This window comes from Agelaius tricolor, unplaced genomic scaffold, assembly GCF_023055355.1.
Source record: "Agelaius tricolor isolate 1412-34295 unplaced genomic scaffold, bAgeTri1.0.p SCAF_2, whole genome shotgun sequence".
NCBI classification, from domain to species: Eukaryota; Metazoa; Chordata; class Aves; order Passeriformes; family Icteridae; genus Agelaius; species Agelaius tricolor.
In genome coordinates this window covers 44,776,952-44,792,256 of record NW_027269262.1, presented here as the reverse complement: position 1 = coordinate 44,792,256, position 15,305 = coordinate 44,776,952, and the positions used below count along the sequence as shown (strand labels likewise).

Below are 15,305 nucleotides of genomic sequence, written 5' to 3'. Positions count from 1 at the left end.
TAAATTTATTCAAACATCACACAGTCCTGTGAAGACAGAATGCAGGGGAGCCATCTAGATTTTGTCCATTAAACCAGGATTCTTGAAGGAATAATGTTGGGGGTTTTTTTGTCCTTGACCAAGTGTGATGTTAATAATGTGTCATGGACTTGCAGGCTTTTTCCAGGACACTGCTCTGTGGAAAACCACCTTTCCCTAATCCCACTTTTAGCTGTGCTCCCTGAAAGATAATAGCAGCAGTAATTGAGCTGAATATTTGTTTCAGATTTGAGAGGAAGGAAGGAGCTATACAGAGACAGTATTTTCCTAGAGTGAGTGGAATACTCTGATTTCTTATAATCAGTAGGAGAGGCTGGCACAAAACCTTTCCAATGCTGTCCTGACTTTATTGCAAAAGAAAGCTACATTGAATCCTAGAATATTAAAACACAAACAAGCTAAACTTTCACTAGAATATATTCTTATTATATTACTGTGACATTCAAAATTGCACTTGGACCATGACTGTATCACATATCCAGGACACTTAGGTAGAAATAAAATGCTTGCTGTAAATTTCCATATGATGCAGAGCAATTAAAGTATTGTTGAAAATCAGAATAAAATATCACAAAAGTATCACCTGTTCTGTGCTGTTAATTTAAAGAAGAAAAGAAAGGTGTTCAGTTTTGCACCTATAATAACAACTTGAATTTAGTAATTTCAGAAACTGTAGCATGAGTTTCTGCTGTTAATTCTACTCTTAAGACCTTCTGACATTTCTTGTGTTCTAACAGTCATCATTTCCTGTTGTTTTAAATGGCTTTTTCTCCTGTTCCATGAACAATGAAAGCAATTCAAGGAAACCTATAAGGAAACGAAAATTATAAGGAGACCTATGAAACTCATAATATATGCATAATTTTTAAAGATGGATAAAAGAAGGGGGAGAATACATAGCTTCTTTAAATGATCTTTGCAAATTATGGGTGGAAAAATTATAATTTGGAATTGCTGTAAATAAAGACAGTTTTTTAAAAATTCAAGAGTTTTAGTCTATTGCCTATTTCTTAAATTTCAGATCTAAGTTACGTCATAACTGTGATGTTATTTGCCTAGTGAGTTGGTTTTGGTTTGCCTATAATATCAGAGCGTCACAAAGTCACAGGAATGGTTTGGGATGGAAGGGATCTTTAAATACCATCTGGTCCAAGCCCTCTGCTGTGACAATATAGTAATAATATATTACTACATTTTCCACTAAATGCTTCATCTCAGAGTGAATATTTTATTTTCAAAGGGAGATCAAAATACACAACATGGATGCCAAACTGCCCAAATCTGTCAATATCTGGTTTGGTAATGCTTTAAGAGTGTTGGCTTCTTTTACTAAAGGAACATTAGGGCAATACATTATCCATTTGTTCTCCAATTAGATTTAAAGTCATTCCTCTAAAGAAGCCTCTAATTGTTTACTGCAATGTGACAACTCAGTAATGGATTCAGTATGGATGTTAAGCTTATAGTTTATATTGTTTACTCTTACTGGCTCAGGGATTTTAAAGCACTGGTTTAAAATTGGAGTGGCACACCATGCCCTATGGGTAAGATGTGTAGGCTACAAACAGACAGGACCAGGTGCACACAAAGAGATGTGCTTTTTTTTCTCAACATTTTGCATTTCTGCAGCATTTCCTGTGAGCTGGTACCCAGCTTCAGCATGATGCTGAAGGAAGCCCTGTATGTTCATGAACAGAAGCACACAGGGAAAGCACTGCAGAGGATCTGCTGCCATGGCACATCAGGTTTCTTTGCCGCATTCCCCACTGTTTTCCAAAGTGATACACTGCAGCAAAAAAACTATAACTTCTGCCTCACTTCAGGAACTACAATTTAGGAGCTGGGCTAATTTGATGAATAGTGTACACTAAGAAAAATATTAGAAACCAGGAAAGGCCACATACTCCATTGAGGCTCATTTCATTCCAAATACACCTTCCCTAGGTTATCATCCAATTGCTAAAAGAAAGAGTGATGTTATCCATTTTTTATAATTCCACTTCTGGGTGTTATGGAGATAAATACCTAAGTGCTGGAGAACTTCCTTTCAGAACACTATTTCAGGAGAAAAATACTTAAATGCAGATAGGTGGGATGACAGAAAAGAAATTGACCGACCCTAAATGAAAAATATGATGATAGTGATACGAATATATGTGTACAGTCACGGTTTCACAAAGTTCCCCAGAGACAAGCTTCCAATCATGAGACTTTCAGATAGTAACCTTTCATTTGATTTATTGTTTCAGGACCAATGCAGGAGACAATATATGACTTCTGGAGGATGGTATGGCATGAAAACACAGCGAGCATAATCATGGTTACTAATCTCGTAGAAGTGGGAAGGGTAAGTGGTTTTTGTACTTAAAAAGATGAAAGATGTCTAAGGTGTTTGCTTTTCAAAATTAAATAACAGACCAACAAGGTTCTTACATACTAAGTATAGCGCATAAAATATGTATGACTGCCTGTGCTGAGAGGTTCATTATCAATTATTTTTAAACATGCCTTGGATGCTTGGCTTTGTTACTATTAGCACAATGAAAAAGTAACTGATAAAGCTGCATTCTGTACAGCAGAGTCTGCAAAGACTGACAAAGAGGGGAGCTGTCATATGTTTATGCATATCTCAGATATACCAATTCTCTTAAGAAAGTCAGTATAGTTGTTGCAGAATAAAGTATGGAATCATCTCTTTATTTTTTTTAAGGAAGGCTAAGGAGGCATCATTCTGGAACAGATGTCTGAGTAGTTAAAGTATGAAGCTGTTTCTTGGTATATTTGTCTAAATTGGTCTGGCTTGTTTGGGTTTTACTTCCTGAAAGCCTTCTGGACTAAAACAGAAAAAATTAATTTTACACATTTGTGCACTTTATTGGTTAGGAGATCATGTTCGGGAGCTGGGTAGTAAAGGAAAGGTTGAGTTACCTGACTGATATTGTGTAACTCTTTTTCTTTGCTTGGTAATGTCTAAAGTAGGCCTCCTACTCTAGTCTTTATGGCTAATTTTGTTTTCATCAAGTAGTGAATGGAATCTTTTTCTCTGTTTCACACAAATGTCAGTAAGTGAGTCTTTTCATTTACTGCTTTGTCTGTGCACTGCTGTCTTAGTTCTCATCTGGGATTTTTTTTCAAGAAAATTTGCTTAGGAATTTGGCATATAGCTTTCATTTGATATGAAACGAAATCCCACTGCTTTTATGGGAACTACGGCAATTATTGTAAATCAAAGTGTTGAAATAAGAAGTCAAGTGCACACATCTTGGTTTGAGCAGCATGGTTTTAAGAGATGTTTTTAATTTCACACTGGTGGAGTGTCTGATACCGCCTCTGCCCTGTGGCATTTGCGTTAGGAGAGAGCACTGTTTATGTGGTATGAGTTGAAGTCCTTTTGAGCAAGTCCAGTTTTACAATCTCAGTTTATTCTTCCATATGTCCTTTGTGAACTGATAATATAAATCCTAACAGTTAGGTATCTGTGTGCTCAAGCCTGCTTACAGATCAGGTGCCAGTATTATTTTTAGATGCAAAAAGATGGGGATTGTGACTGCAATTAACACCTGCTGCAGGAGCACATGTACAGCTAATTGCAGAGATAAAGAGGGATCATGGAGGCTGCTTTAAAAATGCAGTCCCTTGAGTGAGGAAAAGGTAGAAATAGCTGGACGGTCACGTATCCATTCAAAACAGATGGATTTGTAAGAATAGGCTCTCCAGCAAACCTCTTTGTTAAAGCTTTATACACATTCATAAGTGCCCAAGAGAACAACTTAAAAAGGGATGTTTTCTGGGTATGAATAAACAAGCCTGAGAGCAAAGACAGCGTTCTGCATGAAACCACATGCTGTTTTCCCAAAGTCAGTGTTTGGAAGTGCCAATTAGAGTGAACTGTCAGATGTCAGCAAGGGAGACACCAGTCTTGGTGCCAGTGCTGGCAGCCTCTGCTCAAGCATTTAGGTGCACATTCCCACAGCAGCAAGGAATGCTTTGTGCCACCATGCAGATTTCTTCAGGGTGCAAGAGTCCTAGTAGGATACAGATCTGCAGCTTTGTTGTTTCTGGCAGTGGTAGAAATTACTTTGTTCTCACTTTCTCTGGAGGCCAGCATAGGTGAAATCAGAGAGCAGAAATTGAAATCAGCTTTTAATGGAAATAAAATTGTATGAGCCACAGAGCAATGCACTCACTCCTCCATTGGTGTTTTTGTGCCACTCCCAGAGCTGGAATCGTCAGCAACAAGGAGGGAAATTGCAAACACACCATCTGTCCCGCAACCCCTAACACAAGCTCTGTGCCACCTTGAGTAGCAATGATTTTAATGGACTTTTGGTAGCATTCCTGTAGGGCAAACCTTTTTAACCTTCCCAAACTTGCTATTGCTATCACTGCTATAAGATTTATAGGGGTTTCTTATTTTTACTTTTTAACCATGTTGACCCATGGTAAGCCAAGGCCGAAAATTCTTTTGCATTTTCAGGAAACAGGAATTTTTAAAATTTAACGTTTGCCACACGGTGTACAGCCTTCATGAATTAATCATTGAGGGGGCGTATTTGTATTTGTTTTCCAGTACTGGCTGGATAGTCATTAAATCAGTGCTAGGAACTTGCTTCTTGCCCTGGAGCATTATGCATCAGGACTGTTTTAATTGCTGCTGGAGGAATCACCATGAGGCTGTCCCTAATACAGGCACCTGCTGCAAATGACTCAGTCCCCCATTACCCTCCAGCAGGGTCCGGGTACATCTGCCAATATCTGTCATTATCTGAGGCACGCTTGTCAGAACTGCACATCCCTTTAAGCTCTTGTGTGTTCCAGTGAGGGACCCTTGTCAGTGTTTCTGGCACCTGCAGACCGCTGTGCACCTGGTATTTAAATGGCACCGAAATGTGTTTTGATTGTTTTCTCTCTTTAATGAACCTGCCTGAGGGACATTGAGCTCTTTATCTAGTAGCCTGTTACCCAGTCACTCACATTTACACTGCTTGTGTGGAAATTCAGAACTAGCTTGAGCTGTTACACTAATACATCTGCTAGAAGTCTTATCACAAAATCTGCAGGGCTCCCTAAGGAGATTTTTGTACTGATAATTTAAGCTAATGATTTCTAAACATATTTAGTCAGTTTTATGAAGACCTCATTAGAATGTGACTGTTTATTAAAAATAAAAATGAGGTCTCACAGTCATTTAGAAAAAGCATTGCTGAGTTGTATGAATAGTTCTTTGATAAAGGATCATGAAGTGGTGCTTGTTAAGCTTCGCCTAGGTTGACAACAACTTTTACCAAAAAAAACCTAAACAAATAAGCAGCCCTTGAAGCAACCTTGAAAAAAGGTCTCTGTCTTCTTTCTGCTGGGATCAACAACTTTCCACTCACAATGAAGTTCACAAAAAGAAAATGGCAAGTAATTAATGGTAATGATCCAAGAATCAGAATTTTCCAAGCCACACACTAATGGATAAAAAGCATAAACAAGAATCAAGACTCATATAGTTACATCAGTGTGACAACAAGCTGTTTCAAAGTAATGTATTCTGGATTATATTAATGCAAGTGGCCTATGTGCTCATGTCTGTAAGTGGTAGAGGAACTGAAGATAGTGTCATTTTAGGGAGCATCTTTACCTAAGAGATTTAGCATAATCTGGTGGATTATTCTGTAAGAAGCAAAAATTTTTATCCAGCAGTGTGATGATGTTATTATCACACGGCATGATCATAAAGTAGACACAGAAGAACATCTTGCTTACTCCAAGAGACCACTCTGGAGGGCAAACTCCCAAAGACCCAGAAAATCACTGGGAATGGGATCAAGGTGTTTATGTACCAGCCAAAATCTCAGATGGTTCTTGATTTTGTTTTAGTGTTTACACGCACTGAAACATTTCTGTCTTCCTTGAAGAGGCATGGTGGGAAGATTTAGAATATATTCAATTGTGCCATCTAGCTGTCACACCTCCATCTTTGCTCTTGTTGGGTTGGTACTAGTACTTAACTGGCATAATCAAACTTGGCATGTCACATTATTTGCAATTTATCAGTAGTTGCTTTCTTGCTTTAGGCAGAAGAAGTTTAGTAATAACTGATTAATAAATGCTGAAAAATTCAAAATGCTGCAAAATTCAGTGGAGGTGGTTATAAATAAATGCACTGCAAGGACTTACGATTGTCTATTATGCTTGTAATGGAACAAAGTATTCACAAACAAAATCACTATAAATAATTATAAAAAATAAAACCTCACCCCAGGAGCGTAGTAATTACAGTAATTAGAGTTTCTCAATTATTACTCGGAATTAGAAAACAGCCAGTGCTAGCAGTGTTAATAAGCACACAAAAGACCCTTTTTGTGAAGGGAAGCAAGGTTGACTACAACAGAATGGATGTGACACAAGGTGAATGAAGGTCAGCCACGACCTGGTAAACAGCCCCTGTGCCTGTGCTCACACCTTTGTGCTGCCCAAACTGCCTTTCCCTGCCATCTTACCCCTCAGGAGTGGTGTACTTTCCTAATAGTCATTTCACACTCTTCCCAGGTGACATTTCCTTCCCAGGAGCCAGAAAGGCTGTTTTTGCATAGGGGAAAAGGAAGAATACAGTGGTGGTTTAACTTTTCTTTGGCTTGTTTTCCTGGACCTGTGCTTGACATGTTATGTATGTGGCACTTCTCTGCAAAAATGGGGATAATTTTGAATTTTCATGATTAAAGAGTTCCACATGACAGCAAGGAGATCCATACAAGAGTCTTCTGACAGAGGGAATACCTCCTTGCTCCTGGCTTGCTATAAAAAGCATTACTTGTAAGATAAATGGTGTCAGAAAAGGACATCTAGGAAAGCCTGTTCTTCCTAGGATAGCTTGTATGATCACAGCCCTAAGCAAGTTTATGTTCCTGTCTTTGGGTTCTCAGGATGTGCAGCACTGGTCAGCATTCAAGACAAATTTCTTAAACAGATTCAAATATGTTTCTTTAACAAATAAAGCCCAAAAGTCTTTATGACGAACCAGATCTTCTTAGATCTACTTGATAATTTGTGTTATTGACAGAGATTATACATCCAAGAAAAACTGCTAAATAAAACCCTGTCCAAAGATTTCTTACTGGAAACAGTAGGGGGGGAAAAAAAAAAAACAACAAAATCTTCATTGGAAATTTCAGCAACAAAAAACTGTGAAACTTCCAATGGACTTAGCACCTATGCTTAGAATGATAACGGACTTTTTTATCACAAAGCTATTGCAAAGTTTGTACTTATACATTTTACAAGTTTTTGAGAATCTTCCATGAAGAAGATGCTTCTAATAAACAAAGGTAAACTCAAATTGTATTTTAGATTCAGATCACCCAATATTGTGATCTTGCAGAGGTGAAACACAGTGACTCTTGAGCATGTCTCACAAACAGCACATTTGTATTTAGTATAAATGGAAGAACACTCTGTCTAATTGAAACTCCCTCTAAATGTAATAAGCCAAATTGCCTACACTGAAATTAATTCAGGATACTGGTATTAATGCTCCTTAGGAGGTGTGCCAAAGAGTTTGTATGCATACTGGTGACTAAGGTTTCATTTCAACTTTTCTAATGAAAGAAAGAAATCACATTTTATAAATAAGAGGGGAAAGGTTATATGAATTTATTTGCTTCCTCAAGATAATTCTAGTCCCAACTTCTTAAATATATAAATAGTGTCCTTCCCTGTCCATTGAATTTTTTTTTCCTATTCTTGTTTACCCTCCAAAAATGGGACTGGTACTTATGGTACATCAGCACAAGGTATTATATTCTGTTGCTATACTTTTGGTTTCAGTGTAATTCCAGTATCTCTTATTGGGTAGAGGACAGTTTATAGTTTTACAGAATATCAATGAGAAAAACAGAAAACCAATCAAAATTTAAAACTATTGTTAATCTTTCAAGTCAGTGAACCCTTCTAGACATCAAAACAGATTTCATCTTTCTAGATTTTTAACCAGAAATAGTAGGTTTACATTACTGCATTATACATAGTAGGGGAGGAGCCCTTAGGGAAAATTTAATTTGTTGTCCTCCAGGAAAGAGAAGGAAGGACTCTGTGCATTTGTCTAAAAAACATCTGCCCAGGTTAGCAGTGTTAGCATCATGAAACAGATCATCAAGCTAGAGGCATTCAGCACTGTCCCATGTCATGCACAGCAGTCATGGGTTCAGCTCTCAGTGTTTTGTTCTGTTCTTATCTCCAGTAAAAGCTATGTTTCAAAGAATGTTAATCAACACAGATTAATATCTTAATGCTTACTAATCCCATTGAGATAACTCACTTAGAGAAACAAACAAAAGAGGTTTAAGGATACACAAATGCACTGACGCCTTTGTTGGACTAACTGAAGTGCCACCAAGGTGTAGGATGCAACTTTAGGTGCAGTTTGCTAAGAGGGAGGGCTTCAGGTTCTTACTTGAAATGTCAGGGCTAGCAAAATGGCTTCATAACTGCAAATCTCCTCACCTCAGCAGTCTTTTGAAATTATCTCTCAATCTCTCTGTGAAAGGAGAAGTATCCTGGAGGCACTGACACAGTTTTACTTTACCCAGTAGAGTACCATGTAGAGGTGTCTAAGCTAACATCAGATGATCAGGCTTTAGAGCCAGAAGGCAATCCACTAAGTAGGTGGTGCTCTGTACCCAGCTAATGGCATCATTTTGATCTTGGAATGGAAGCATGGCTCAGAGCACAGGCTCAATGCAGACACATCAGGTCCTTGGAAACACAGGATCTGAGAAGCAGGCCCATGATTTCACAGTTGTGTCAGGAATTAACACAGGCTTTGAGGAGCTCTAGCTAACCATCCTTCATCTTGGCATGGGACCACCCTTCTCATGTGTTCTGTGCTCAGCTTTTTTTCTCCAGGGCTCTACTGAGATGCACAAAATTGCCTAAACATAAGCTATGAAACAGAGATAATCCATATTTCTCTGTTGGTATTAACAGTGGAGGAAGGAACACTGGAACAGCTTTACCTTGGGTTATCTTACCCTAAAGCTGCTCTTCTAGACCAAATCTTCTTTATGGTCAAAAGAAGGCCACACCATGGGTTGGGCCTGTCACCGTAATTTCATCTAACCCACTCTGCCAGATTGATGGTATGCTAACAGAATACTGAGTCTTAAGAACAAAGGGTCACACTCATTCGGTCACGTGGGGAAAGCATTTGTTTATGGCTGCTGCTGGGCGTCTCCAGAAAGCCAGCTCTTCTGGGCAGAAGCTGAATGAGAGTGCACCCACCAGGCAACTTAGGGCTGCACTGTTGGGGCAGCCCAGGGCAGCAGAAGGTGAAGAACAATGTCAGCTCTGAGTCATCCCAAGAAGAAGTTAGACTGAGCTAGTAAAATTCATGGAGACATCTCTCCCCACCCTGGCAGCTGTGAACAGCATAAAGACTTCTGGCTGACTTCACAGAGACCCATTCATCTGATGGTGCCAAACAGTATCTCAAATACTGTATTTCTCAATAGTCTTCCACACCTCTTTTAGAAAACTGTAGAATGAAGTATAAAACTAATAACAGACTTGCTCAAAAGCAAACAAAAGAAAATGAAAAAAAGGAAGACTGGGTTTTATCTCCTGTCAAAGGTTGTTTTATAACACATAAATTATTCTTATATCGTAATACATTTTTTGTTTGAAAAGTATTTAAATAAAAATACTTTCAATTATTGGATGTACTTTTAGTTCAAGTCAGCCAAATAAAAGTACCTGTTATCCGAGCTACATCTGTAAAATCTGTTAAAAATTTTGCCAGTGAGCATGGTTGGCTGTTTCATTTTATAGCCAAGAGGTTTTACTTCAAAATTTATGTCTGACTTATCGTCATTACTTAGTTCAGGATTAATTTTAGATTAGAATGTATAATAGTGCTCTTCACTAATGACAATCCATGCAGGGCATAGTCAGTTATATATATATATCACCCCTTTGCTAAGAATATTTCAGAATCAAAGGCAATTGGAAACTTTGAATAATCAGTGTTACTTAAACTGTTCTGTATGGACTGCAAAGTGTATTTCACACCCAGCTCACATATTAAGTCTGTAATATTGCTCCTATTCCAACATTCTAGTTAAATGAATTACTGTCCTGACTTTCCTACTGCCTTTAGCTACATGTGTCACATTGCCAAATGGTTAAATATACAGCTTTGGAAGTCACAATTTGTGTTCATTAGCCATCCACAGCCTACAATATTTGTTATATTTAGAACTAGCAACAACAACTTTCCACCTTCATTTTTAATTCTGAGTTTCACACGTTAGACTATTTTACAGGGGGATGGAACTAGACAGTGGAAGTAGGTAATTCTCTTCTCCAAATTTCTAAAATTATTAGCAAAATAAACATGTTTGAAACAATTGGACAGTGTACCTTGGGATGAATAGATTAAACCAGAGCATTTTCATTATGTGTCTGGCAATCATCCTTTTATCTCATCTTGTGATGAACATCTGTATTTTTTGGCATGTTGGTAGGATATAAATGTGGGGTGTATGTGAACAAACTCTCAATTATAATTCTGCTCAGATGAGATTTCAAAATTATGTTTTCTGTTTTGTGGATGATACTTACTGTTATGGTAGCAACGGTGTGGAAAAAAAAAGATCTAGTGCATTTAATATTCAGTTCTGGAATCATGTATCAATTATTTAGTTAAACCTTCTGCTAGTAAGGCTTTTTTGTAAAACACGTACCAAATGTTTATAAAATGGAAAAGAGATTCGTCAAGTTATGGTAGCTAAAGCTGTGCTAAAAAGAAAAATTGAACATATGCTACCAGCAGTGTTTCTCATATTTAATGAGTAAAACCATATTCTATTTTGTTGCAATTGTCTTTTCTTGTACAAATAAGGGCCCTGATCCAATAAGCATTTATAAATGTGATTTTGATTTACACTAGTTAATCTACTTCTGTCTTTAAGACACCTTTGCATTTATTTGGGTGGCCCTAGAGGAGATGGGAGGTGGATATTTAAGCATTTTCTTGACTTTTGGTTCACCCAGAGTCCATGGAGTTCTCAGGTCCAGAGCTCAGCACGTGCAGAGCATTGCAGAACAAGAGCCAAAAGTAGGAGAAAAGCCTGAATTAAAATAAAGTTGTGCTTGGGTCTTTTTTCCTCTGTTAGAGAGTGAATCATCAGTTGGTCTGTGGCTCTGACTGAATTCTGGCACGGTTCCCATGGCTTTCACAGCCCCTATTCCACTTGGGAGAGTTTTCAGGAAATTGTGTTGTCATGGATCCTTCTGCTCAGCTCCAGTCTGCTCCGTGCCCAAAATCCCCTTTGCAGCAGACTAAGAAATCCCTGGTGGGCCCAAGCTGCATGAGGCACAAAAGGCTATAACTTCTGTGCAACATCTCCCAGTGCTTCCCTAATTATTCCACTGTATCATCTTAAATAAGGTTTAAAAAAGAGTGGAATCAAATCCAGCAGTTGAGGCATAAGAACACGGGGACTGTGCTCTTCTAAATTGGTCTTTCCGAATTGTCCCTGGTTCTTAGTCATAATCCAGACAATCTGGACTTACCAAGTTAGAAGCAGGTATGTTTTCCTTCAAGGAAAGAGCAATTTAATTCAGCCAAGGTTGCTTCCCTTCCCTGCAATTGTTTATTTTGCTAAACTAGAGCTGCTTCAAGGATGGCAGGCGCCCATCAGAAAGAAACATGGCTAAAGTTAGCAGCAAAGAGAGGTGCTGATGGGCAGTGCTGTGCCTGGGATCACGGCTGCAGCTGCTCCCTCCCTGCCTGCAGTGGCCCTCTCCATGCGGTTCGGGTTCCACCTATGGAAGGGATGTGTGAACAGGCAGGAAAAGGGAATCAGCTCCAGAGAAGGGGTTGTCAATGTGTTGCTGCAGCCCAGAGGCAGTGTGAATTGTCTAACTCTTCATGAAGAGTCAAAAAGTCATCTTAGCCATAGGTGGGAAAACCCTGTTTCAAAGAGTTTCTGGCAATGACTATAAAAGGGTCAGTTTGCTGGCCTGAGGGATTTGAACAGTGTGAATTCTCTGGATTATTTTAACAACACAGACAAAACAATGAGCATTCAATGTCTTTCACTTAGCTTCTATGAGAGGATCTTTGGAAATACATCTGAACAAAATAAGATCTGGATAAATATCAAGTAGATGCAATAATAGATAGCAGCAGTAACTACTATACTGCTTGCAGCAATGTATAATGCTTTTGAAATGTTTGTTCATTGCTGACAGTGGATAGATAAGTTGTGGAGACGAACACACATTTTTCAGAGATCCTGTTGTTAGGGGTCCTGGGAATGGCCCTCTGCTTGGTCCTTGGCTGGTGGAATCCTTCTCCTCTCTGGCACCCTGTCAGCTTTCTGGCTCTGGAGCATGGTGGGGAGAGCAGTCTTGCCAGCCTTGCCCTGTTACAGGAGCGCCAAGCACTGTCCAGGGTCCCAGCTCCAAGCCTCTCACCATGGAAGGGAACTCTGGTGTTGCCAGTTGTCCTGAAACCACCCTTAATACCAGATTAAATGTGAAGACTATAAAGAATTCTTTTTAGCCAATACTATTGAGGTTACTAGGTCTGAAGGCAAGCACAGAAAAAGAAATAAAAACCTAATAAAGCTACCTGAACTTCAGCTCTGCTCTAGGAGCTTTCCATCAGCTGCATAAGCAGGAACAAGCTGTTAGGATGCTTGTATAATTTTGTGGCTGGGAGCCAGGGCTTCTGACCAGGCTACTCGTTTTCTCTGAAGAGGATCCTGATGTGGGACCGTGTTTTGCCAGCCCTTCAACTCAATTCTATTCAGATTTAAATTTTATGATGCTAATGAGCCAGAAAAAGGGCCAGAACAACTGACCCTGCCTGGACAAACTTTTTACTTTATCAATCAGTGTCATTACTGTGATGTGGCAAGACCTCCCATCTATCCAGACAGTAAAGAAGGATTGCACACAATTATCAGTGACAATCTGGAAACAAATGCCTAAGAAAATGTATTTTCTTCTTCTTTACAGGCCAGGGTTTGACTCTCTGCATAATCCTTTCTATACTGAACGTGGGGTTTGTATAAATAAATCATTTGAATCCTGCATTACATTTTTCAGTGTATGCTTACACACACATTCATCTGTTTTACCTTTTGCTCAGGATTAAACATGGTAGTAATCCAAATATTTTTGCTTGAAGATAGGTCTGAGAAATACTCTTACCAGTTGTGAAGTTTAATTTTTTTTTCTATCAGTTTTCCATTGAATATTTAGAGTGCTCAAGTTTTTTACCTGACTCATTGAAGTGCATATTTAGGTAAACTAGATTTACATGTATTAAAAGATAATTTTAAATTTTCCCTTTGGTGGGAGAAAGAGAGAAGCTGTTCCATGCAGCAGATGTATAACAGATACCACTCCTAGCACGTACTGCACTACTGGATGATGGCCAGATGCAGTGGTGATAGCAGAGCTATTACCATGATAAAGCAGAGTAAAAGAGAGATGTAAGTAATGTGTTAGCTTCCCAGCCCACCACTTTGTCCACACAAATGGGAAGGAGGAGAAAATTCTTAAGTCAGTCAGCTGTCTACATCATCAAATACAATCCTCAAACCACCCAGTTTTAAAAGTAACAGTTCAGGTTGAGCTAAGTGAGATGAATCCTACCCATAATGTTTGGCGTTACCTGTAAATTAGTATTTAAGCTATGTAGAGTTATAATAGTTAAAGCCTGGGCATAAACCTCAGCTCTTGACTTCAAGCACTGAGTTTTGCTATTTGACCTCTCATCAGTTCCTTTGGAAAGTTAATCTGAGAAAACAGGTGCTTTTCTAAAAATAGAGAATCATACAATAAATATTTTGATTTAGAAGGAATCCACAAGGATCATCGAAGTCCAGCTCCTGGCCCTGCACAGCACCATCCCCAGGAACACTCCTGTGCCTGAAAGCATTGTCCAAATGCTTCTTGAACTCTGTCAGGCTTGGTGCTGTGACTTTTCTGGGGAGCCTGTTCCAGAGCCCAGCCACCCTCTGGGTGAAGAACCTTTTCCTGATACCCAACCCAAGCCTCCTCTGACACAGATTCAGGCCATTCCCTTGGTCCCTCACTGGTCAGCCCAGAAAAGAGATCAATGCCTGTCCCCCCTCTTCCCCTCGTGAGGAAGCTCTGAACTGCCATGAGGTCTCCTTCCTGTCTGCAAAACACTTTTATTTTAGAAGGTAGAAGGGTTTTTTTGAGACAAATCAACAAGTAGAGGTTGGGGAAAAAACTTCTGGTGGTATTTGTCCCTCTGGGCACACTCTGCTTTGGAAAGCACAGGAAATGAACAGTTACTACAGCTGAACTGGACAGGGCATAAATATCCTTTGTGCTCCAAACAAATTTGCCTTACTTCACTAAGCACAACACAAAGCTCATGTGAAACTTGGAAAGCTGTCTTAAGAAGAGAAGAGGCAATGTCCCTCAAACATTTACAGGTGCAGAAAATGTGACTGTTCTGTGCACGATTGCACTTTAAATCAGAAATCATTGCAGAGAATGCAAAATGAATTCTGTATGAACCTTCTAAAATAAATGAACCTTAATTTCTTTTGTATCTTTTAAAGGTCAAATGCTGCAAATACTGGCCAGATGACACGGAGATATATAAAGACATTAAAGTTACCCTAATAGAAACAGAGCTGCTGGCTGAATACGTGATTCGAACATTTGCTGTAGAAAAGGTAAGTTTCCAAATTCAGTTTTCTTAAATACATTGGTATCTGTCAAAGTAACTTACATGCAGATTCAACAAGGGAAAGTTAAATCTTTTGACTGACATCCTGGGTTTATAGGTTTTTTGGGTAAACTACTACCGCCCTCTTATGGTAATCTGTGTTTTTCTTCTTCAAATGCAGCAGCTGTGCTGTGCTTTTCATCACTGTTGGCCCCTGCCTGAGTTAGAAAAAGTGATGTTCCTTGCCTAGGAGAAATCGAAGCCTCCCTCCCAGCAATCAATTGAAAAACAGATTTGTGCTGCTTTCCCATCTTACATTCCCCACAATCATTTTCTGTCTGTACCAGAGGCCGCATGCGGCATTATTCAGAAGTCTGTGGTGGAGAATACAGTTTTCTGTTGGGCCGGGGTGTGCCTGGTCTGCAGAGACAGAGCTGTAACAAATTACTGTTCTTCTCAAGGCAATTTCCCTTTTCACAGGAATCCATCCTTACATGGAGAGTTCCAGCCTGTGTGTTGTATTACTGTTTGTTAGAGTAATGCCACGCATTTGTCTGATGCTTTG

At 39.1% G+C, this 15,305-nt stretch overlaps 1 protein-coding gene across 7 annotated transcripts in view; it reads left to right on the top strand.

Annotated features, from left to right (window-relative positions):
* PTPRM (protein tyrosine phosphatase receptor type M) overlaps positions 1 to 15,305 on the top strand; it is a 438,108-nt gene that overhangs the window by 401,039 nt on the left and 21,764 nt on the right. For all 7 annotated transcript variants that reach the window (XM_071417369.1, XM_071417357.1, XM_071417352.1 and 4 more), the window contains 2 exons: positions 2,289 to 2,386; positions 14,631 to 14,747. In XM_071417369.1, coding sequence (XP_071273470.1) covers positions 2,289 to 2,386; positions 14,631 to 14,747 — 215 coding nt within the window. The remainder of the gene's footprint in view (positions 1 to 2,288; positions 2,387 to 14,630; positions 14,748 to 15,305) is intronic.